The sequence below is a fragment of the Venturia canescens genome, chromosome 5 (genome assembly GCF_019457755.1).
Source record: "Venturia canescens isolate UGA chromosome 5, ASM1945775v1, whole genome shotgun sequence".
In the NCBI taxonomy this organism is placed as follows: domain Eukaryota; kingdom Metazoa; phylum Arthropoda; class Insecta; order Hymenoptera; family Ichneumonidae; genus Venturia; species Venturia canescens.
In genome coordinates, this window is record NC_057425.1 from 8,752,012 (window position 1) to 8,773,731 (window position 21,720).

A 21,720-nucleotide genomic window follows, 5' to 3' on the forward strand; every position below is an offset into this window, starting at 1 on the left:
GTTGCTGGTTGCACGATTCCCGGCGCGGCGATGTACACACAGCGCACTCTCTCTCTCTCTTCTTAACCGTACGATGCATTTTATTATTTTATGAATAATGTTGCCATTTGAAGAAAACATTTTGTTTCTTCCGGACGTTTCACTCGATTCTCGTCCCTGAAAGCTCCAAAATTTTCGGTACCGATTAAAATCGGTCGAGCGTGTCGACATTCGTCTACGATTATCCTACGAAATATATAAATTCGCGTGGAAACAGCGACGCTGAATAATTTGTTCATTCGTGGCCAGCACGAACGAAGGCAGATGCTACAGAGATTGAAAGAAATTACCTTTTTCGTTGACCCGACGACGATCCTCGCTCCTCCGTCCAACGAACGCGACGTCCTGTTGCGGGGCGAGGGGCCCCTCGAGGCTTTCCCCCTGCACCAAAAGCACAAGAGCCGCGATAACGAGCACCAAACGGTTCGCGAGCATCGTTTATCCTGGCTTCGAGCAACTGTCTCGTGTTATCTCGCTCTTCAAAGAACAACCATCCCTGAGAAGCTTACATTTTTCCCGAAATCGGACCGCGCGCTTTACCCCGGGTACGTGGACGCCTCGATCGACGTTAAGTATCCTCTGAACAAACCGAAACGATAAACGTGACAATCAAATAATTTCGAGCATTTTATCCTTCTTTCAGTGATTAATATTAAAGAGTAACGACGACACCGCACCGGTCACTTATCACTACTCAACATCAGAATCCTTCTTCCTCCAGAGATGTGCCTTCAATTCCACATCGTTTCTTCACTCGTCGCCAAGCCCCAACCGACTGCTTATTCTTACGAGTCAACACTTCGGCCCGAAACTATTGTCGCCCTCGCTTTGTTTACGTTCGACGACGACACCGAGGAGGCTACCAGTATTTGAATGCGAGTGTGTCTCGCGCACAAGTCCATGCTGCACTGCTGGTGAACGGTCAGGTGTTTCAACGAGGCCCTCGCTACCGCGACACCTGGCGGACCATCACCCAACCGCCGTGCGACTGCTTCGCGACTCCTTTTTCCACCTCTTTTTATTTATCGTTCCACTGTACCCTTCTGCTGCTGTTGCTGCTGCTGCTGCTGTTTTGTCATACATCACGGGCCCACCTTATTTCCATCGTAATGCATCGCTATACCTGGCGTCTGACCAGCTTCGCTCGCGCTGCGCCGCACTCCCCGGCCGTTTCATTCATACCGGGCCAGCCACACGGCTCGACCGCCGTTCCAACTTTGAAGCCTCGTGTTTGGCTCAATTTTACTTCCGCTTACTCCCCTTCGAGTTTCCAACTTCGCGTCGCTCCGGATCGAAAAGTGCAGTTAGGACCTGGACAGAGAAATTGAACATCGAATTTATTGCTATTTTATGCGTCGCCTCGCAACGTGCGATCGAGACCGAAGGAAAGAGAAGAATCAAACAAAATTTGCTCATCTTCGGAGCTTTTGCTCAGACAATTTTTAATCTGGGGTCAGGTTGACCCCCCAACATTTTTTTCTCACGTGAATAGCATTTACAGATGAGCATCTCATAAGTAAAACCCACAATATTAAGAAATCGTTACCCCCTCTCTGAAAGTAGGGAGCACAGCCACTTCGTACTCCAAAATAAACAGACTTTTTGGAACGGTTGCAAAGTTAACTATTTCTCCCTCGAGGCATGGACCCTCGTCTGTAAAACTCTGTAAGGATTTTTTTAAGTTCAAAATTTAATTTTTTACGAGATATTTAACAGAAAAAGCGTTTTTTACGCGCACTATCAACTTTGAGCACGTTTTTGAGCAATGAAAAAAGATTTTTTTGGTAATCCGACGTTGCAGCCTTAAAGTTGGATCAATTCACTGCAAAAAGGTGACTGAGCCTTTTATTCCGAAAAGCGCATAGTTACCGAGATATTCGATGTCAAAAATGACCTGGGGTCAAAGTGACCCCATGTGCACGAAGTGTCTCGCTGTGAAGGTGTGGGCACTAAGGGTTAAAATACTTGGCGACGAACCGCTGCCTCGACTCCGGAAAATTCGGCACCAGCATCTCAGGATGGAGGCGTAACATCGTGGAACGTGTAAAGATAGTAAAATTTGTAGGAAATTAAATTACCGCGGGACGCAACATTTCGAGGAATTAATTTTCCTGGTGAATTTTCCGGACGATTTTTCAAAGAACGAATTATTCTGGCGAATTTTTCAATGATGAATTTTCCTGAAGGATTTTCCGGGAATTCATTTTCCTGGCGAATTTTTCGGCGATGAATTTCCGGGAGCCACATTCCGCTGTAAGCCTCACGATGCAACGCGTTGATTTCAACGATTTTTTCCTCCCTGCAACAAAAAAACAGCAACAATTAGTATTATTGAATAATTGTTTTTTTTTTCTCGTATGAAAACACTATTCTGCGCGTCCTCTTTCGTCCATTCGCTATTGTCTCCGTGCTTTCTCCCTCCCAGAAGTTTCCTGTCCGCGAACGTGCCGGCTGGCGTTGAGGATGTAGCGCGGCTTCCCGGAGCAGCACGACCGGCACCGACGTTAATTAAATAACGCGCAACGAGGGAGGAAGATGGTTCGGGGCCAGGTCGCGGGTAGCGCATTATATCTCGTCGCGCGAAAGGTTGCTGCACCGCGAGAACGTTCATGTCGTATCGCTCGGGCTGTTGCTAAATCCTTGCGCGACCATTTGGCTTTTTGCCCTCGCGGTTCCCCCGCCTTTCTCGGACCTCTCACGACCGCATCGCGCGACAGGACGCACACCGTATTTTTATTTCATTTCGCAAACGTACGAAGGCACAGGATGATGTACACTCGCGTATATATAACGCTCGACCGCACTTCCGCACCACTGAAATGGACTTCGCCGCAAAATTCTACGATCGCAACGAAACTTCGGTGGATTAATTCGTAAACATTTCGACACGCATCACTGCCCCCGACGATCGAGAAACTTTGTCGAATTCGTTTGCCACGAAATCGCTTCGAATCGTTGTTCTGGTGAAAAATTTATTTCAGGCTTAAAAATTCTGTCGATCGTAGAAAAAAACTTACGCGAGCCTCTCTCGAAATCTTAACCTCGCGCACACAAAGGACGCTACGCGTCATAAACTGAGTTGAGAATATTGCTAGTTGCACTCATATATTCCGGGATAAAATTCTTCTCACACGCCGGAAGAGATAGCGAGAAAGATGCACCGACGTATAGACCGGTCCGAAATTTATCGTTTCAAATTGGTCGCAAAGTGCCTCGTAAATCATCGCAATATTTACGACTGTACTCACTCCTGCTGCTGCGAGTGCCAACCGGCAATAGGAGGACAGAGATATAGAGACGGAACAAAGTACAACGCAGAGGCTTCTGCCCCCCTCCTGTCATGGCGTCGTTTTTTACTGTTGCTTTTTCGCGAAAACTCATTCGTACTTACGATAATGAAAAACGTGCTTTAAAAAATCTCATAGAAATTACATCGTTTGATCGGAATTATCCGGGGTCGCAGGAAAAACCATTTTTTTCGTCAAAAAGTTCGAATGTTTAACCTTCAAAAGTGTTTTCACAAAGTTTTAAGAGGAGTCGGTATATCGCAACCGTAAGTGCGAGAGAGATAGTTGCAAATTTCGAAATCGAAATTCTTTGACACAGTTTGACCGATTAAAAAAATGTTCTGTCAGTCGATTGTTGCCATCGTCCTGCGTAGGCTGACAGAGCCCTTTTTTAATCGATCAAACTGTCTCAAAGAATTTCGATTTCGAAAATTCCAAGTGAGGTTAGTCGACTGATCCATACTCTTAATAGGACCATATAAATAACCTCAAATTTGCAAAAACATCGACTTTTGTAAATGCTCATTTCCATGATGGCACATTTTCATCGAGATTTAACAAGAAAGATTACTAGAATATGTGCAGCCAAGAAGCACGCGTATCGTCAATATCGAGATTCTCGACAAGAGTCCATGCGCGCATGCACGAGTACGACCTCTCTTCTAATGGATAATCGCGCTCGAACGATCTTTGTTTGTACGATACTCGTCCTCCACAGCCGCTTCTACTCGACTCTATACATACACAACGACGCTAGCTACTCGCGTGGAGAGTAGAGCGAGCTCGATGTCTCCCGCGTGCTTGCGAAGCATTCTTTATCGATTTTTCTTTCTTATTTCGTTTTTCTTTAATTTCACTTCCGCCTTGGCTCACCGCAACACTCGAAAATACGCACGTTAAGCCTACGACTTTTGTTTCACACATTTTGTCTCTTTTCACTCGAATTTCATAAGAACGATGAAAGTAAGTTTTTCGCAACGATACCTACGATATTATTTGGTCGTAATGTCGCGCAGCGACGAATCTCCCATTCGAATCGCTGTATTCGTGCAAAATAACAGATATTGCGCATCGTCAACATCGAAATAGGAGATCGGAAGGACTGTGCGACGAAATAATGCAATAATTAATAGAAAGAAAATGTACGAATCGGTATTATCGCTCGTGCGCTACCAACGATGCTGTTGGGTCGTATATAATTTGACGTACATCGCGCGGATCCTCCATTCGATCGTCGTGTTTCGAAAAGTCCCGGCCACTTGTACATATATGTGAACCTGGCAGTTTTTGACGCCTCGACTTGCAACTTGCGACACACTACCGTGTTCAAGCGTGAGTGCGACCCTCCTCACTTCGCCCAGCCAACGCATTGTGAAATAAAAAATGTCTAATTCGCAATCCCGCGCGAACAGTACGTGCGTGCATATGACGACGAGACACACTATGCTACCTAACCTAATAAATAACGAAACTTCATGCGCGACTTTTGAACCGTTGAACAGAGATCAGAATAATTTTTTTTCATATTTTTTGGTTATATTTTTCACCGTATTCTCCTACTTCACGAACATCACTCGATTTACAACTTGGACGCCGCGAATCTGAAAATCGGAAGATTTCGAATACAGCTGATTTTGCAAAACATCAAAACATCAGACGCATCGATTTGCTTCCGTTATTTAAACTTCGATCTTTTATTTTGGCTCAAAATTTTCGAATATATTTTTCCATGTTGCGAGTCATTCAACGCGAAATGAACTTACGTATTGACATTATCCCATCAGAATAAGGTGCCAGAGAGATTTTTTCAATCAACGATTGTATACGAAATATCGCGAATTCCGAGAAAAACGAATGACGTAAACTTTTCATTACGACGGTCGAAGGAAGGATCCTGAATTATGTACTTTAAAAAAAACCTAACGTCGTCTGAACCAATATCATATGTGTTAGCAGTTGCTTTACAAATAAGTAGCTTTCTAAACTTGAATCATCGATTTTTGGTCGGAAGATACATACGCGCGAGAACCAAATTTCATCTCAGTCAACCAGGAAACTATCGCGAAATAGGCTCTCACCGCGATTGAAAAAAAAAATTCCGTGAAATTGTAGCTTTATTTAAATACACTCAATATACTTACTGAATAATTTTTCTGCATCATCCGGAGCATTGAATATCATTATTTCTCTTGTTTTCATAATAATTTTACTAATTGTTAAAGACTGAAATAATAAATAGAAGAGAAACTTGTAATATTCGGTTTTCGCGTGAGTTTGTCTGCAAACGCTTCATTCGTTCTCCGCTTACTCGCTTGTTGACCATGATGGCAGCAGCAGCCTCAAGCTTTCCGAGAAAACCACGGGTCGACTCACGTTGTATTTCCGGCTCTCTCAACAATTGCCACACCGTGAGTCAGTTGATCACCTCGCGCATAATCAGCTGTTGAATGTGACCGGCAAGCCGGCGATAAACATTGGACACGTTTTGTACATATTTTCAATCGTAGAATGGAAGTGACCGGTGAAAATTGCGATCTCAAGAAAGAGGAAAAGCCTCAAAATGATAGTGCAGCTGAAAAAGAATCGACGAATACGGAGACGAAGAAAGAATCGAAAAAACCAACCTGTGTTATTGTCTTAGGAATGGCGGGTTCAGGAAAAACAACATTTGTACAAAAAATCGTATCCACACTGTACGAAAGCGGGAGACCTTACGTTATTAATTTAGATCCTGCTTGCAAAGAGGTTCCTTATCCGGCCAATATAGGTAATAATTATCATTCGATCGTTTTTTTATCACTGATCGACGGTAAAATATTGCTACTATTTGAACTACATAACCTCTCTACCCTTCAACTACGAACTCAAGCCACTCGAACGTTCTCCACCTTGCCAACTTCAGTATTTGAATATTATCAATATGACAACTCTTTTTTCAAATTTTACTTCATAAAAAATGTAACTCTAAATCATATGACATTGCCACTTTTCGGCGTATTCATTTTTTTTGTCATCTCAAATATTTGTCATGCATTAGGCAAACCGTCCGATTAGTAAAGATTCTTAAGACAGTTCATCTTCATCAATTTTACTCAATGACTGTTCTATTTTAGAATATATAGCATGACAACCCAAAATAACAACCTAGGAATGTTTAAATCAAGACTGTATAAAGATCCTCACGGTACCAAATTAAGAAATAACAATGACCCTCCAGTGGGCCTAAATTCTAGAGATGTTGTGTATTTCTAAGTAAAAACATTGAAAATGCATAAAAAATTGAACCAAGTAACCAATTTGGCTGTTTTTCTTGAACACAAGATATTAGGGATACAGTCAACTACAAACAAGTTATGAAGCAATATCGTCTGGGACCAAATGGTGGGATTGTTACTACTCTGAATTTATTCTCCACAAAATTTGACAAAGTGGTAGAATTGCTGGAAAAAGCGTCTGACGATCACGAGTACGTGATTCTTGACACCCCTGGACAGATTGAAATATTCACTTGGTCAGCCAGCGGCACAATAATAACTGAAGCTTTGGCTTCTCAGTTTCCCACCATTGTCGTATACGTTTTGGATACTGTTAGGAGCGTTAATCCAGTTACTTTTATGTCAAACATGCTCTACGCCTGCTCCATACTGTACAAAACTAAACTTCCTTTCATCGTTGTTATGAACAAAGTAAGATTCTGATCGTTATTTGTTTCATCGACGATTCATTTAATTTCTTACCAAATTTTTGTTTCGTTCTAGACCGACATTATTGACAATGGTTACGCCGTTGAATGGATGCAAGATTTTGAAGCATTCCAGGAAGCTCTCGATTCAGAGACGACGTACATCAGTAATCTCACTCGAAGCATGGCTCTGACTCTCGACGAGTTCTACTCGCACCTCCGCAGTTGCGGAGTTTCTTCGCTCACTGGCCAGGGAATAGACAAATTTTTTGAACTCGTCAAAGAGGCGGTCGTCGAGTATAAAGAGTGAGTCAAACCAGGAGTTTCACGTTTCAGATGACTTTGATTGAAATATCGAAGCAAAACCTGAACTGATCCCATTGTTTCAGAGTTTACATCAAAGATTGGGAAAAGCTACGAGACGAGAAATGTGCAGAACGCGAGAAACGCAGACTCGATAATGCGGCAGCAGTAGCAGCTGGGAAATCGACCTCCGCCGTAAGCAGTGTGAGTGCCGGCCGTGAAATCGCGGACATTTACCTCAAACCATCCGGCGACGAGTCGAGCGAAGACGATGACGGGGAAGAGGAAAAACCTCCGGGAGATGAGGAAGAAGAGGAGAAAGAGGCCGATTCGTTCAAAAATTTCTTATCCAGGCACAAGGACGAAAGTGATAAAAAAGCGGCGAGACAACAATCTCAAGCAAGCAGCGGATCCAGCAAAGACACATGATTCGTTTGTACAAGTTTCTTTGTTGTAAATATTAATTTATGGTTTTTTAATATAAAAATGAGCAAAAATATTAGATTTTTATCTGGTTTAAAACTATTCTTGATTCTCGTCGTCAGGCTCGTCAAAGTCTCTCATTTTGACGTCTTCTTCCTCTCCGTACTGTATCATATTGTCTATCGTTAATTTAATATCCGCTATGCTCTCCTCATCTTTAATGTTGAAGGGATAAAATTTAACAAGGCTGTAATCCTCTATGAGACGACCAAGGGCTTCTGTGAGGCTCTTATATCTTTCGTTCCAGCGATCTTGATCCATTTCCGCAAGCAAACTATGCGGATCCGGCTCGAGATATTTATCGAGTTGTTTGCGCGAAGCTTTCGATACGAGATCGATTTTGCTTAGAATATTAATGTGTGGCAATTCTAAATTTATCATTACGCTTAGAGCTGCCATCGTTCCGGAAAGGAATTTCGACGCATCCACCATAAATTGACTGTCGACGAGAAAAACTCCACACAGACGGAAATTCAAGTTTTGAAGGGTTGTTATCAGCTGCCGAATTACCGTCATATGAGTATACAGTTCGATTTGACCTGCGCAGTCGAATATCACATAATCGTCATCCACGTCGCCCAATTGTTCTTCCAGCCATGATACATTTTCAATCAGGTACCTGTTGAAAATTCTCAAATTAATAGATCATCCAGGGTTACAATAGTTGATTGGTTTCCACTAAATCGATAGTAATACTTGCTCCATGCAAAAAACTAGTCCACCGTTCGGTCCAAATCTCAACTCTTCGTCTTCCATGGCATCATCCAACTGTATCAGCTCACGAACGTCTACCATCGGCTCGTAATCAAAGTATTCTGCCGCTGGATCCAAATTTACTATGTGAACCACCTTGTTCTCATCTGCTGCGTGGCGTTGCATTGTCGAGCAATAAGTTGACTGAAACAAAGATTTTTTTGAATGAAGAAAATCTATTGATTTTTTAGCAACATCACTGTCAATAATTAAATATTCCTATTACTGCTTAATGTAGCAGTCTTTTAACTATAGTTCATTTTTTTAATTTGAAAATTTCTCTTTGTGCAAAAACAGTTGCACGAATAGACAAATATATTTTCAGTATTGATAGTTGAACAGGCTTGTCAACTTCTCAAAATTAGGGCTAGTATTGGGTTGACATCGAATAAAAAATAAAACTAACGTATTTTAGTGAAAAAAAATGTTTTACCTTGCCACTGCCAGCAGGGCCCATAACAAGTTGAGCGTACCGCATGTTTTCCAACAGATTCTTTTCGAAGAGTTATCAAACCGAGCTTTCCAAAATGAATTAAAAAGTTCGAAAAAATCTGCTACTATTTAGTCATAATTTGGAGGTTATGCGATAGCATTCCGAGAAACGACTTGATTTCTTTTTTCTCAATTTACTTTGTATCGAGTAGAAACTTGGTTATAAACCAACGAGAAAAACTCCACTCAACTGCTTTTTATTATGTGAATGCGATGACAAGTTAGAGAAAAGACGGTTTTTCTAATAAAAAAAAGTCTCGAGCGCCGACAGTGCATGAACAATAACCTCTCACGTGTGCGTCGTATACGTCCCGCCACTGAGTTGAATCTCGAATCGGAGCTCGGAAGCAGTAAATTTGTTGACAGCGGTTGTCAACTTGCACGAAATCCGTAGACGCGTATTCATTATTTGTAAATTAGAATCCCCTCCGCACGCGTAATAGCCTCGAATTTTTTTGTATTCGTTTTTATTTTTATTTGGCACGTTGATCGGTGCTTGACACGGTGCTTGGAGCTGAAAAACGTGGAACGCATGTTCGCAGCGGCTTGAAAACGGCGTCGTCTTGGTGCTACTATTCTCCACTTCTTCGTCGCCATCGTCGATTATAGCGCGCTCATCTTCGCCGCATTGACATATCTGACATCGAGCATCCCGCGGCGCGGTGTTGACTTATAACAATTAATCCCAACGATTCTCGGCAATAGACAGAAATTATACAGCATTTGTATAAAATGGGAACCGTAGAATATAATTTACCACCGAACGGTGGTCTCATGCCCGTAAGTGTCTCAAATAAATAATAAAAAAAAAAAAAACATTAAAGAATAAGCGGCGAGAGAGACGGCGCACTGCTCGGCAAATAATATGGTGGGCAGTGAAAAAAAAGTGATTTTTTAACTATTTAATTCTCCATAGCAAATTCAAGCGTTGATCGCCCCACCGATTTCGGACGAGTCCAAATGTGCGAAAATGAAAAAGGAGAAAGAGGCTGAAAAACGACATCCCTATTTTAAGAGACCGGGCAGAGGTCACAATAGAGACTCTTGCGATGCTTGCAGAGACGGCGGAGAACTCATATGCTGCGACAAGTGTCCTGCTTCGTTTCACCTTCAGTGCCAGTAAGCTAGGAAAGACCCTAATCAATTGGGTGATCGTATGTCGATGTGACTTTTGTGCTGACACAAACGTTTATTATTACAGTGACCCTCCACTGGATCCAGCCGAGATTCCCCATGGCGAATGGATGTGCCACTCTTGTCGATGCTCTGCAAAAAAACAGGATATCAAGGAAAAATCTGGCCCTTCCACTGCTCGGAAAAGAAAAAAGAAATCTGCGTTAGAAATTTTAGCGCTCGCAGCTTCCCTTGTTAATCCCAGAGAATTTGAACTGCCGAGAGAATTGCGACTGCCTATAACCTTCCCAGGGACTGACAAGGTCGAAGCCAATTCTGGAAAAAGAGGAAAACAGCCTGGAGCTGCTTGCAACAACGGCGAACGCCGTCCCAGTAATCGTGAGATCATTTTTCCATTAATTCAAAAATCAATTCTTGTTAGCGCAGATCACATGCAGAGTTTAACATCCGTGTAACTCCTAAAAATGAATTGAAACAACCTCACGAAAAATCTAAATACGAAACGAGATTTGAAAAGTTGAATTTTGTGTTAAGGTAAGGGGCAGTGCCTCGAGGGTGGACCGGTTGTTCCTTTACCGGCTCGTCTGTGTTTCGAGTGTGGCAAGAGTTGCAAAAGAGCGCCTCTCGTCGCATGCGACTACTGCCCGCTGTATTTTCATCAAGACTGTCTGGACCCACCTCTAACCGCGTTCCCCAGCGGTCGATGGATGTGTCCGAATCACCCGAATCATTTCATCGACCAGAATCTCCTGAATTCGTGCAAGGCTACCGCGCGGCTAAAGCTTTGGGATCAATTTGCAACTCGACGGATCGACCAACACGCCGTCAAACTCGAATTCCTACGAAAAGCTTACGCCGTTAATCCTCCCTTCAGAGTGAAGTACAGTACCAGCGGACGTCCGCGGGTCAAGGTACCTCACACCGTCAAGTATCATTACGCGAATCCACCGGATCTCGATCTGTCAAACTCCTACAGAATTGGAACGGTTATACGACCCTTTTTCCGCTCAAAGTCGCCCACTGACAGAGACACCCTCGAGGACGTCGACGAAGTGAAGGAAACGAACGAAGCGAGCAACGAGGACGGCGACGATCCTGAATCCAATTCGGACAAATCTTTTCATTACCTTAGAAACCGTGAATATAATAGTTACGCCATTAAAGAAGGTGTACAGTTGCTCGAACGGCCTGTTTTAGAAGCCCTCGCCCAACAGAGGCTCCAACAGATAATGAATCCACTGGGCGAAGAATACGAGCCCATCGATTGTGCTCACCAGGCTCGCGCTGCTCTTTTTCCCCTCAGTCGTAAACCCGGACCCCCAGCATTTATGGTACGATCGACTCTGACCATAGGCACTGGATCCAACTGCGACGTACCTCTCTCAAAGTACGGCAATTGTGACTGCACTTCCAGTAAGCATGCAGTCATCTTCTTCGACGAGGTACCGATCTTACTGATATTCAACTCTTATTTCAAGTGTATTTGTCTACAAAATTCCAAGATTCGTGCTACAAAATGTGTTCACACGTTCGACAAATTTTAGCGTATTGAAATTTGATGCTTAAAATTCGTCAAATCGTTCTCTGTAAATAAGTTAACGCTCTTACATTGATTTCAGACGACAAAACGTTACGAGTTGCTGAACTACAGCGAGCACGGTACGATAGTCGACAATGTTTTGTACTCGTGTGACTACGAGGGTTTGTCAGCGAAACGGCGTAAAGACGGGGACGAATCCGCGGTCCCGGAGCACTGGAGAACATCTTCGACTTTTAAGGCGATTGCGAAAAGAGCGAACTCACCGGAACGCGGTTCGACGAATGGCAAACGCGTTTTATCCTGCAAATGCAACGTCCTCGAGAATGAAACGGACGATCGAGTTTACACTCAATCCGGTTGGGAGGGAAGCGCTATCGTCGCTCACGGCTCCATTCTCACCTTTGGCTGTCTAGTTTTCGTTTTCAGTGCGGTCGATCCATCCCCGAAACCGCACTGAAAGAGTCTTGTAAATATTGTACAGTAAAACGGCGGTTCCGGCCTCCTGTTTCAGTTTACCAATTTCCGCTAAATGTTTAAAATTAAAGAAAGAAACGTAAACTATGTGCGCAACCTCAGGACTTTTTGAACCTGGTATACAAATGCTCTATTCTTCGTGTGAAACACCCAATAAAAGTCGAGGTATAAACACGTAAAATCCTTTTTATTTATCGTTGGCAATATCATTTAAAGTATTTTTAAATATTATACTAGTATCAATACGATAATACTTGTCGTTTACAATGAATTTGCGTCATCGAAAAGGTTATCATTTTCTTTTTCTATAACGAGAATGAAGGGGGGGGGGGGGGGGGCGCGCGCTATTTTATATAAGAAGCGGGAGCGGCGAATCATCCCCATTTTCGTGAACCATCGGCGTTTCCTCGATTAGGTTCAACTGTTACTTCTGTAATTTAATTTATTTATATTTTTCAACGTTGGTTCGTGTTCTGTCGAGATGCCGATGCCAATATCTCGTGAATTTTCATAAAAATATCGCCAAAAAATATTTTGCAAAATTCGGGATTGCGAGGATTTGTAATGAAAAAGAAATTAGAGTTTGGTATTTGTTTTAAAATAATGCAAATGATGATAAAAAGTACAAAAGAAACGTCTGAGTTAGAAATCACTCGCGCAATATCCGGACGTTATTATTGCTGGGAAGCGATTCCCTCGCTCATATGACGATCGTATGATTTGTTATTCTTTTATATACAAATGTGCACACTCCTCGAAGATATGTGAGCGGCCGAATGCACAAACGCAGTAGCCACAGAGTAGCCAGCGATCGGTGATAATTGAAGAGCAGGATAAAATGATTATTTTCTCACATTGTTTGGTACTCTCGTGGTGGGTTGGGTCCGAGTGATCGCGGATGCCGGACGATGTGCTATCCTAACTATTATCACAGATTGATCCGCAACAGCCTCGATCGCGCGCGGTTCATCTCGTTTGGAATAAATAAATATCCAACAACAAAGTTCAATCTGTTGGACGATCCGCGAGGGACGAGTATACCAGTGCCAGTTCTCTCTCTTTTTTTCGTTTTAATTTCTTTTTATTTGTGCAACGAACGATAATCAATTTCTCTTAGTATTATTATTATTGTTATTATTGTTGTTGTTGTTCGTATCATTATTTAAACAAAGTCTTATAACACTCAACAAATAGCAGAGGCTTGATCTTGCTCTTTGATCCTTATTCCTGGTCATGCTGTTATAAATTCGTTCAATTTATCGACCGTGATTTATACATTTTTCGTGAGCGGGTTTGGTTACAATTATATTCGTGTCGTAACATCTTTTTGTCCACCATTTGGTTACAAATTTTGGTCTGTTTGGGTTTTATTAAAAAATGGAATTATATGCCCGAATATAACAGGGGGCAGAGAGGGGGGAGGAAAGATGCGACGGATGGAATTCCGTATGGCAGTTTAACCGACCGTGAATCCTCACCCGCTCAACTGAGAGAAAGACACGTTTTACTTTCCCCTCTATTCACCATATTCGTCTTTGTGTGTTTGTTCGAATTGAATCTACTGCGAATACCGAATAACCGATTTTCCGATGAAGAAGGAGAAGGGGCAGAGCGGCCTTTCACCGTAAACGCGAACCACGTGTGCAACGTTAACAACACTTTTTCCTATGCTGCTTTGTGCTCTTTCTCAGATTCACGGTCTCGTTCGTCTGGATCGCTTGACGCTCCTTCCTCTCTTTCTTTGTTCGTAACACTTGCCGCGTTATCGCCATGAACATCTGTAACAGAGCGAGTTTTATTATTATTATTATTAATTTGTAACTTCATGGAAACCTTCATCTCATTCTACTGGCAAAAAAAAATCATTTTTTGGAAAGTACTTTTTTCAAGATTTCTATAGATCAATGGTACAAAGCAGAAAGTCAAGTGTAGGACTGAAAATCCAGTTTTTTGTTCAATCTGCTTTTAAAAATTAACTACAGCGAATGCTACAACTTTTTCTCCATCTTTTATCGATCTAAAATTCGGTTCGAAGCTCGAATTCGATTTTTTTACCATCGGTTCTGATGATGATCAATTTCACATAAACGACTGCGGGACATTTCATAAAAAATTCCAAACAATCATGCAGTCTCGAGAAGAATATCTTGAAAAAAGTGAGGAAATGACAAGACAAGTGATCAATACCTCTTCAACATTGATGTTGTCTTTAGCGGAGGTCTCGAAGAGTTGAATCCCCATTTGGGTGGCAAAACGTTCAGCATCCTCGGTCAATACAACTTTCTGGTTAGGAGCATCGTTTTTGTTACCCACAAGAACCCTATTGACTATATCGCAGTTGTGGTCAATCTCGTGTAGCCATCGTTTGACATTTGCAAACGAGTCGCCTCTGGTAACGTCATAAACGACAATTACTCCATGTGTACCCCTGTAGTACGTTGACGTTATTGTCCTGAACCTCTCCTGTCCTGCGGTGTCCCATATCTGCAGCTTCACTCTGTCTCCATCAACCTCTATAGTTCTAATTTTGAAGTCAACACCTATCGTCGTTATGTAACTACCGTTGAATGTGTTGTCCGCAAACCTCAGCAGTAACGAGCTTTTTCCCACACCTATAAAACCAAATTCATACAATTCACTCAGTTTCCAAATTTTTGTATATTTTTTCTATCACTCAACTTCTAATATATCCTTTGAAATCAGAGCTTTTTATCTGGCGTATAAGTTATTTCCCTAAAAAGCTACACGCAATGCCAATTAGTTTATTTTTGCTGCTATTTGTCATTGTTTTTCTGTCTTTTAATGCTTGATGACACCTTTGTTTTTATGAGGCAGTCGCATAAGGGACAGCGATGAATTTTTCATTGCAATGCAAGTATTTTTTTCTCCTACCAATTACTCAAGTTCAAAAGTTACTTGAATACAATATTCACAAAAACTGTGTTCTTACATTAAATTACAAATGGTCTGTGCAATTTAATTTATTTGAGGAAAAAAAAAAAACGTCGAATTTCGTGGTATTTTAATGGTGCAATTCAACATTGTACTGTACAAATGCGCAAAGAGCGAGAGAGAACCACTGTTCTACTCTTGAGACAACACTCTCTATGCTATTGTTGACAGATCAGGGCTCTGAGATTGGGGGGACAAAATGAATCGGGTTTACGAAATAACACAGGGGTGATTGAAAGATTTTCGAGCTTCACCGAGACTGCCTTGTTCCACGTCACATGTAACAATCTACTGTTTAGCTCCGACTCAAATGATACGAAATATTGATATAACCTCTTCTTCCAACATGGCTGCTTATAAGACATACCACTTGATCATCATTTTTATTATTTTGTTTCATGTCCAATAATTTTCTAAACTTCGTAACTATCAAGAGTCGTTCGAGGCAAAAAAACACCGTTTCGTCATTGACTAGAAATATTACTCCACAAACGTCGCAAGGCCCCTAACAAAAAGCCTAGTTATTCCCACTAATCAAAGTTCATGAGCGCAAAGTGTTTACAAATCGGTGCAATACATACGCCTCAATCAACGCGTACCAAGTAATCAAGTAAAATACTGCGATGACTGCGAGTCACAGCGGAAGGGCGAGAGAGAAAGAGAGAGAGAGAGAGAGAGGAATAGAAATACGATCACGGATAAAATGTATATATATGTATAATGATATTTACCACTGTCCCCGATGATCAACAGCTTGAACAAATGATCGTATTCCCGTGCCATAATTTTCCAGTAATTTAAAATTTGTATATTTCTCACTCCCCCGTTGGTAAATCGGATGAATAATTATCACGGGATTAGAGGGAGGGAGATAAAGAGGGAAGAGAAGAACGAGAGAATAAAGACTGGCCGAACGAGATCGCGACCAACTACGATTGAACACACACACGTATTTTCTTTCACTTTTCTCTTTCGTCCCTTCTGGATGCATGAATATCCTTCCTGTTTCGCACTCTTCACTCTAACATGAGGAATTGGCCATTTTCGCACGCACTGATATCTCCATTCATTATCGCTATTGAGAGAGAACGCTCTCATTGAACATGCCGCCCACCACCGCCAATACAGTCGCGCACACACCACTTAACTGAGGACTTGTCACTTGTGTCTCCGCGTTGTCCGCGTGCACGCAACTATCGCTACTATGTACTCTGATGCGCGGCGGCGGTGCTGCTGCTGACACACGCGCGGCTACGAGAACTTCGCTCCCTGCCCTCCTCACTGCTGAGACAACAAAATATATACCTTCAAATTTTCTTTCGATAAATCATCAGTGGTCTCATTCGTTTCACACACAAAAGCTATTTTTTATTACATTGTCTAATTTTACCGCTGATACGTATTCTGTTTTACGATGAAATCGAAAAATTATCGCGGTTAAACTGCCCGCAGCTATATTTTTTATGTTTTCTTGATATCTCCAAATGTAATTCTGAGGCTGGAGAAATTTTTTAGCGGAACTTCACATGAGCAAACGGAAATGTGAGGACATTTATCATTATGCTATTTTAGAATATATATAGTTAATGGTTCAGATTCGTGGATTTTTTGAAAAAACGGAAGATTATCGCGTGTGTGAGTTTTTTGATGTATCATCATCCATGTATCGACAATCGATAAAAAAATCTGATGTGTGTGTCGTGTTTTTCCGTCGCGCGCTGTTGCCGCCGCATCATCATTGAAGTTCGAAGGAAGGAACCCCGGGAGGAGTATAGTAGTAGCGTGAAAAAAAAGGAATAACGGAATGAAAGGGGGGTGACGAAAAACGAATTTGATAGTGGTGGTGGTAAAGCGCTCGCGCGCGCAGACAAATTTCGTTCGCAAGGGATAACCCCTCCGGATGATGTTGGGTCCGAGTGAGAGCCGGCGTATAAATGTTGCGAGTTTGAAATAACCGTCGTACATAAGAGACACTAGCGAATAAGAAAAGATAATATAATGGCGTCAAAGGCCCATGTGGATGGCTCGGTGAATGAGAGACGATTACGACCGATTTATGGTACGCGGGGATTAATTATTTATTTATTGGGGGAAACACGTGGGATAACATATAGACGCGGATAAAGGAGGCCTCTCCGAGCCGGTTTATCTCGTATCGCTATACGAAGGAACCTTCCCCGAGCAGCAGGTTATATAACGTCGTGTGTTTCTCGCTACCCGGGCTCGTTCGAATTTCAGATTGGTTGGACAATGGAAACAACAAAAAAGCGTTGCAGGAGGCTGACAAGGTGCTTCGAAAAATGCCGACGAATCAGTGCGCCAGAGTCCTCAAAGCACTTGCACTTTTGCGCCTCGGCAAGGAGGAAGAATGTCTCTCCATCATGGATACAGTCAGAGCTGAGGTTCCCTGCGAAGATTCTACCCTTCAAGCCATGAGTATTTGTTACAAGGAGACTCATCAGCGTAAGATCTTGTTCTCTTTGTCTCAGCCTCATTTATGATTCCTTTCAACTCCTTCGACTCTTGTGAAGCTTGTCGTTTTACCTTAGTCTAAAGTCATTTTCACTTTGGAAATTGCTGGTTTCTATCTTTTCGTATGCAAACTAAACCATGCAATGAGGACCCTTGACTTTTTTTATGCCAGTCATGAATTTGACTGATAACATTCTGTTTTTATAATTTAAATATAACCGAGTGAGGGATCCTTCTAGATCTTTCTTTTCTTTCTAGATCTAGATACTTTTAGCTCTGCTTGTTAGCTTACTTCTTTTCTAGCGTACAAATTTTCAATAATAACATTTTTTATTTGCATTGAGAACTATATATTTGTTGACCTTTTAGCATAAAACTCAATAGTTGCTTGAATTTTCTATCTCAATGAATTTTATATGGATATTTTGTAGCGGATAGAATAAGGGAGGTTTACGAAGCTGCAGCGAAAACTGATCCAACCAACGAGGAACTTCTTACTCACCTCTTTATGGCCTACGTGAGACTGGGTGATTACAGGAGGCAGCAACAAACCGCGTTGGCCCTGTACAAATTGAAAGCCAAAAATCCTTACTATTTCTGGGCAGTTATGAGTGTAGTAATGCAAGCGGTTAGTGCAGACGACAAATTGGCAAAGCAGGTGATATTACCTCTCGCCGAAAGAATGGTGAGTCAGTGACTTATTCAAAAACATTCGAGCCCGAGAATTCAGTTTGAACAATGAGTAACGAGGCCCCGATTACTAGGTTCTCAAACTCGTTGGCGAGGGTAAACTCGAAGCGGAACAAGAAGTTCAACTTTATCTTATGATACTGGAGCTTCAAGGTAAGAGCGAAGAGGTTTTAAAAGTCTTACTAGGACCTTTGGGCTCCCTTCTTTCCTCCGTACCGCAACGTAAAGCCCTGCTACTGCTTCAGTTGGAACGATACAGCGAAGCTGCCAACGACTTTAGAGAGCTTATCAGCCAGGAGTAAGTATGAGCGCGGACGCCGCGTCGCACTCGACGATTGCAGTATTACGATATCGAACCAAATTAATCTCTTTCCGTGCGTCTTTCGGCCGACTTCAGCGTCGATAACTGGGCCTACTACAAGGATTATTTAACATGCGCTCTCCGACAGCAGAGCCCCATCGAGTGTCTAGAATTTCTCAACAAAATGAGTCGAAGGAGTGAGAAAAAGGCGAGAGCGCCTTATCTTGCGCGGTTCGAGCTCTACAAACGTCTCGGTTCAAGCGCACCTTCGGATGATGGATCCTTCGATATCGTCGATCTCATGCAACAGTATTTCCTCCAATTCGGTGAAAAAAATTGCGTCGTTGGTGACCTCAGACTGTATCTCAATCTTCTAACGGTCGAAGAACGGTTAGAGTTCTTGCGTAAGGTAAAAAGATTTATTTTCTCCTCTATTGTTATGAATATTTTAAATATTTTTGAATGTTTTCATTCCCCCAAAATTCACAGATCGACGAACAAGTGGGTGTGGCGTCCGATAGTTACCCCGAATGCGGGGAACAGATGCAACGACACATCCATTATGAACAATTGCGAAGGATTTGCGGAATGCATCATCCACCGTACGCCGATACCGATAAGAGAAAGCAACTCGTTGAGCGGTTTCGTAATCTTTATGAAAATGGAAACGAAGCCTGTCCGGCTTCCGAGAGGCTACCGACTGATTTCTCACCAGCCGATTCTTACGTACTCTTAGCTTCTCATCTATACGTTCAACTGTGGTTCGAGACGAGAGACGCTTCCCATCTGTACAGGTACATCAAAATAAGAAATGAATTTAGTTGGTCTTGTTATTCAGGTTATTAAATTTCCCATCAAATTCTTCAGGGGTATGGCTGTCCTCGAACGCGCTCTGACGAGCAGTCCGGCAAATTTCCATCTGAAAATCATGCTAGTGAGAATTTATCTCGAAGCTGGTCTGGTCGGGGGAGCTGACCACGCCTTTGCTCTTCTGGAAGCGAAACAGATACAACTCGACTCGTTGGGCTACCTGCACACTCCTCTTCTCGCTCCCATGGGTCATCTTACTCGCGCCACAGCACTGCTCGATCACACCGCCAAATTTTTCGTAGCGAATTACAAACAGGTCAGTTTTTCTCCGGGTTTTAGAAACGCTGTCGGTAGACTGACTGAGAATAATTGTTTGATAATCCATCCCCAGAGTGCGGATCATCTGACCTTCGCCTACAAATACGGGAGCTTTGTGAAGATCCAAGAATTCGTTGAGCTCAAGGAGAGACTGGAGAATTCTCTACATTTTGCCACAACGTCCGTTGACAAAATGCTACTCGAATTAAGCTGGTGCGACACCCCGGTCACGCTTTCGAATACTCTCTCGAACATGAAAATTCAACCGCAAGAGGACACGATCCAGTGGCAACTTCTCCGGGACAACCGAGATCTTGAGGTTTTCATGAGAGTTTTTATTAATCGGTAGAATTTGATAGGAAATTCCTCGAGTATACGTAAAAAAAAAACTGTATCCGCAGGTCGTCGTAGGCTGGGAACCCCTGGACGAGAACGAGCCTGATCCGAGGATGCGGGAGGAAACGCGATCCTGCATGTTCGGATTATTGTCAGCGAGAAGTTTGATATTGAGAATGATCGCAGCGAGCGCCGAGCCGGATTGCTCGTCTCTCCTCGAGAGTCTCGCGGACCAACTGGAGAAAGTCAACGATCAAGACATCCCTCGATATTTGGAGAAATTCCAAGCACCAGGATCGGACAAAACCAAAGCCGAAAGCGTGCTCGTACCGCTCGACGCGTTTGAACGTTTGCGCGAAGCTCATTGCTCCGAACAGTTGAGACTCTTCGCGGAAGTGGCTCGTTCGCTCGCGCGGTCTCCGTCTCCCGATTATGACTCAATAGCACGATCTCTACGCTCGTCAAAAGCTCTCCAGCCCGGGCCGCAGCCTCCGATCGACGTTCCCGTTTCGTACAAAGCATTTTTCATGAGGGCCTCTACGTGCGGCGAGAGCCTTGCTCTCCTCGGTGCCATGTGCGTCGCCTACACGAATCGTTCCCAACAACGAGCTACCACCGTCACTGCCAATAGGAAGAAAAACAAGAAAGACGCGAACGCTATCGTAGCCTCGCAATCCGATTACTCCCAGGTATGATCCTCGTCATCTCCGTCTCACCGCCTTTTGATTGACTCACCAGCGAACAGCCATTTTATTTCCCGAAAATTCACGTTTAACAGCAATGAAATTATCAACTATTTTCCAATGATCATTGTTCGAAAAAAATTCTTCGACTGCCGACAAATTTGTTGATGATTATGAAGTTCCAATCGGGATAGAATTCTTCAAATTTTTTTTTAGGCCTCCAAAGTTTCGATATTCCGTTCTTACGTATATTTTAGTTTGCAAGTGCGCTTTAACGATTTCTCTTTTCCATCGCAGACGTGGCAGGAAATCGGAGCGCTACTGGCCGAGAGAATAAAGAGTCTTGAAGCGGAGCTCACGGAGTTGGAAAAAATCCACGTATTTACGGATTTGCCAGCGGACGAGGACGCTTGGATGCTCGTGGGGGATCGTGCCCAAGAAAGTCTTTGTCAAACCTGCTGGACTCTCAAGTCACGCCTTCAACTTACAACTCGACTGTTAAACGGCTTGAGAAGCTGAAACTTGCTGCTCTTCGTATACTGTACAAAAAATTGTCCTTTTGCGAGTTTTATTTTCTCAATCCATATCGATCACGAATAATGATGAACACGAACAGACGAATAGACTCCTGTATATATATTTTATGCGGTTTCAAAGTGGTACCACTATTTTATCGCCGCTACTTCTCTCTTTCTCAGTCTCGCGCCTTCGAATTAATGGCTATTGCAAAAACGACGTAACGAGATGGCGAAACTCGCGCCGGAGATCTTTCCTGTTCTCGTCTCACGTGCGTTTGTCCCAGTGAATTTTTCTACTTGCGTTCATTTTCTCAGTCTACTTTATTATTTCGAACGCGTACCACAGCAGATTCGTAAATCATTTACAGAATCGCCTTGATTACGCGAAACAAAGATATTTGGAGAATAAACACATTTTCAACTTTATTCTATTATTGTACTATTTTACTTCGA

At 42.7% G+C, this 21,720-nt stretch overlaps 6 protein-coding genes across 6 annotated transcripts in view; 3 read left to right on the plus strand and 3 right to left on the minus strand.

Moving 5' to 3' along the window:
• Nucleotides 1–958, minus strand: part of LOC122410664 (serine-rich adhesin for platelets-like) — a 112,067-nt gene extending 111,109 nt beyond the window's left edge. The window contains exon 1 of the mRNA XM_043418996.1: nucleotides 330–958. Within this exon, the coding sequence (XP_043274931.1) occupies nucleotides 330–474 (145 nt within the window). The 5' untranslated portion in view covers nucleotides 475–958. The remainder of the gene's footprint in view (nucleotides 1–329) is intronic.
• Nucleotides 959–5,731: 4,773 nt separating this feature from the next.
• LOC122410456 (GPN-loop GTPase 1) lies at nucleotides 5,732–7,810 on the plus strand. The gene is made up of 4 exons (XM_043418596.1): nucleotides 5,732–6,093; nucleotides 6,648–7,012; nucleotides 7,085–7,314; nucleotides 7,398–7,810. Exons 1-4 carry the CDS (start codon nucleotides 5,835–5,837, stop codon nucleotides 7,738–7,740), a joined length of 1,197 nt encoding a protein of 398 aa, XP_043274531.1. The 5' UTR covers nucleotides 5,732–5,834; the 3' UTR covers nucleotides 7,741–7,810.
• On the minus strand, nucleotides 7,741–9,352 carry LOC122410457 (GPN-loop GTPase 3). The gene is made up of 3 exons (XM_043418597.1): nucleotides 8,981–9,352; nucleotides 8,495–8,691; nucleotides 7,741–8,413 (listed from the first exon to the last, which is right to left on the minus strand). Exons 1-3 carry the CDS (start codon nucleotides 9,023–9,025, stop codon nucleotides 7,834–7,836), a joined length of 822 nt encoding a protein of 273 aa, XP_043274532.1. The 5' UTR covers nucleotides 9,026–9,352; the 3' UTR covers nucleotides 7,741–7,833.
• A 157-nt stretch (nucleotides 9,353–9,509) lies between these two features.
• Nucleotides 9,510–12,368, plus strand: LOC122410454 (PHD finger protein 12). The gene is made up of 5 exons (XM_043418593.1): nucleotides 9,510–9,819; nucleotides 9,956–10,158; nucleotides 10,241–10,551; nucleotides 10,708–11,615; nucleotides 11,793–12,368. The coding sequence occupies exons 1-5, from the start codon at nucleotides 9,772–9,774 to the stop codon at nucleotides 12,168–12,170; spliced, it is 1,848 nt and encodes a 615-aa protein (XP_043274528.1). The 5' UTR covers nucleotides 9,510–9,771; the 3' UTR covers nucleotides 12,171–12,368.
• On the minus strand, nucleotides 12,356–16,344 carry LOC122410459 (ras-related protein Rab-35-like). Its single transcript, XM_043418600.1, has 3 exons — nucleotides 15,871–16,344; nucleotides 14,375–14,799; nucleotides 12,356–13,965 (listed from the first exon to the last, which is right to left on the minus strand). Exons 1-3 carry the CDS (start codon nucleotides 15,920–15,922, stop codon nucleotides 13,837–13,839), a joined length of 606 nt encoding a protein of 201 aa, XP_043274535.1. The 5' UTR covers nucleotides 15,923–16,344; the 3' UTR covers nucleotides 12,356–13,836.
• A 536-nt stretch (nucleotides 16,345–16,880) lies between these two features.
• On the plus strand, nucleotides 16,881–21,693 carry psidin (phagocyte signaling impaired). The gene is made up of 10 exons (XM_043418592.1): nucleotides 16,881–17,198; nucleotides 17,378–17,602; nucleotides 18,043–18,296; nucleotides 18,376–18,599; nucleotides 18,699–19,011; nucleotides 19,092–19,396; nucleotides 19,470–19,728; nucleotides 19,804–20,049; nucleotides 20,132–20,755; nucleotides 21,047–21,693. The coding sequence occupies exons 1-10, from the start codon at nucleotides 17,138–17,140 to the stop codon at nucleotides 21,266–21,268; spliced, it is 2,733 nt and encodes a 910-aa protein (XP_043274527.1). The 5' UTR covers nucleotides 16,881–17,137; the 3' UTR covers nucleotides 21,269–21,693.
• Nucleotides 21,694–21,720: the final 27 nt, after the last annotated feature.

What these genes read in the sequence shown, in the direction of transcription:
- LOC122410456 (XM_043418596.1), top strand. Translation starts at nt 5,835, where the DNA reads ATGGAAGTGACCGGTGAAAATTGCGATCTCAAGAAAGAGGAAAAGCCT. An exon ending in TCATCGTTGTTATGAACAAA is followed by an intron (nt 7,013 to 7,084) that starts GTAAGATTCTGA and finishes GTTTCGTTCTAG; the next exon opens with ACCGACATTATTGACAATGG. An exon ending in GCGGTCGTCGAGTATAAAGA is followed by an intron (nt 7,315 to 7,397) that starts GTGAGTCAAACC and finishes CCATTGTTTCAG; the next exon opens with AGTTTACATCAAAGATTGGG.
- LOC122410457 (XM_043418597.1), bottom strand. Translation starts at nt 9,025, where the DNA reads ATGCGGTACGCTCAACTTGTTATGGGCCCTGCTGGCAGTGGCAAG. An exon ending in GCCCTGCTGGCAGTGGCAAG is followed by an intron (nt 8,692 to 8,980) that starts GTAAAACATTTT and finishes TCTTTGTTTCAG; the next exon opens with TCAACTTATTGCTCGACAAT. An exon ending in GGACTAGTTTTTTGCATGGA is followed by an intron (nt 8,414 to 8,494) that starts GCAAGTATTACT and finishes AATTTTCAACAG; the next exon opens with GTACCTGATTGAAAATGTAT.
- LOC122410454 (XM_043418593.1), top strand. Translation starts at nt 9,772, where the DNA reads ATGGGAACCGTAGAATATAATTTACCACCGAACGGTGGTCTCATGCCC. An exon ending in TCGTTTCACCTTCAGTGCCA is followed by an intron (nt 10,159 to 10,240) that starts GTAAGCTAGGAA and finishes TTATTATTACAG; the next exon opens with TGACCCTCCACTGGATCCAG. An exon ending in CGAACGCCGTCCCAGTAATC is followed by an intron (nt 10,552 to 10,707) that starts GTGAGATCATTT and finishes TTTTGTGTTAAG; the next exon opens with GTAAGGGGCAGTGCCTCGAG.
- LOC122410459 (XM_043418600.1), bottom strand. Translation starts at nt 15,922, where the DNA reads ATGGCACGGGAATACGATCATTTGTTCAAGCTGTTGATCATCGGGGAC. An exon ending in GTTGATCATCGGGGACAGTG is followed by an intron (nt 14,800 to 15,870) that starts GTAAATATCATT and finishes TTGGTTTTATAG; the next exon opens with GTGTGGGAAAAAGCTCGTTA. An exon ending in ACAACATCAATGTTGAAGAG is followed by an intron (nt 13,966 to 14,374) that starts GTATTGATCACT and finishes GCTCTGTTACAG; the next exon opens with ATGTTCATGGCGATAACGCG.
- psidin (XM_043418592.1), top strand. Translation starts at nt 17,138, where the DNA reads ATGGCGTCAAAGGCCCATGTGGATGGCTCGGTGAATGAGAGACGATTA. An exon ending in TACCTCTCGCCGAAAGAATG is followed by an intron (nt 18,297 to 18,375) that starts GTGAGTCAGTGA and finishes CCCGATTACTAG; the next exon opens with GTTCTCAAACTCGTTGGCGA. An exon ending in GGTTAGAGTTCTTGCGTAAG is followed by an intron (nt 19,012 to 19,091) that starts GTAAAAAGATTT and finishes CAAAATTCACAG; the next exon opens with ATCGACGAACAAGTGGGTGT.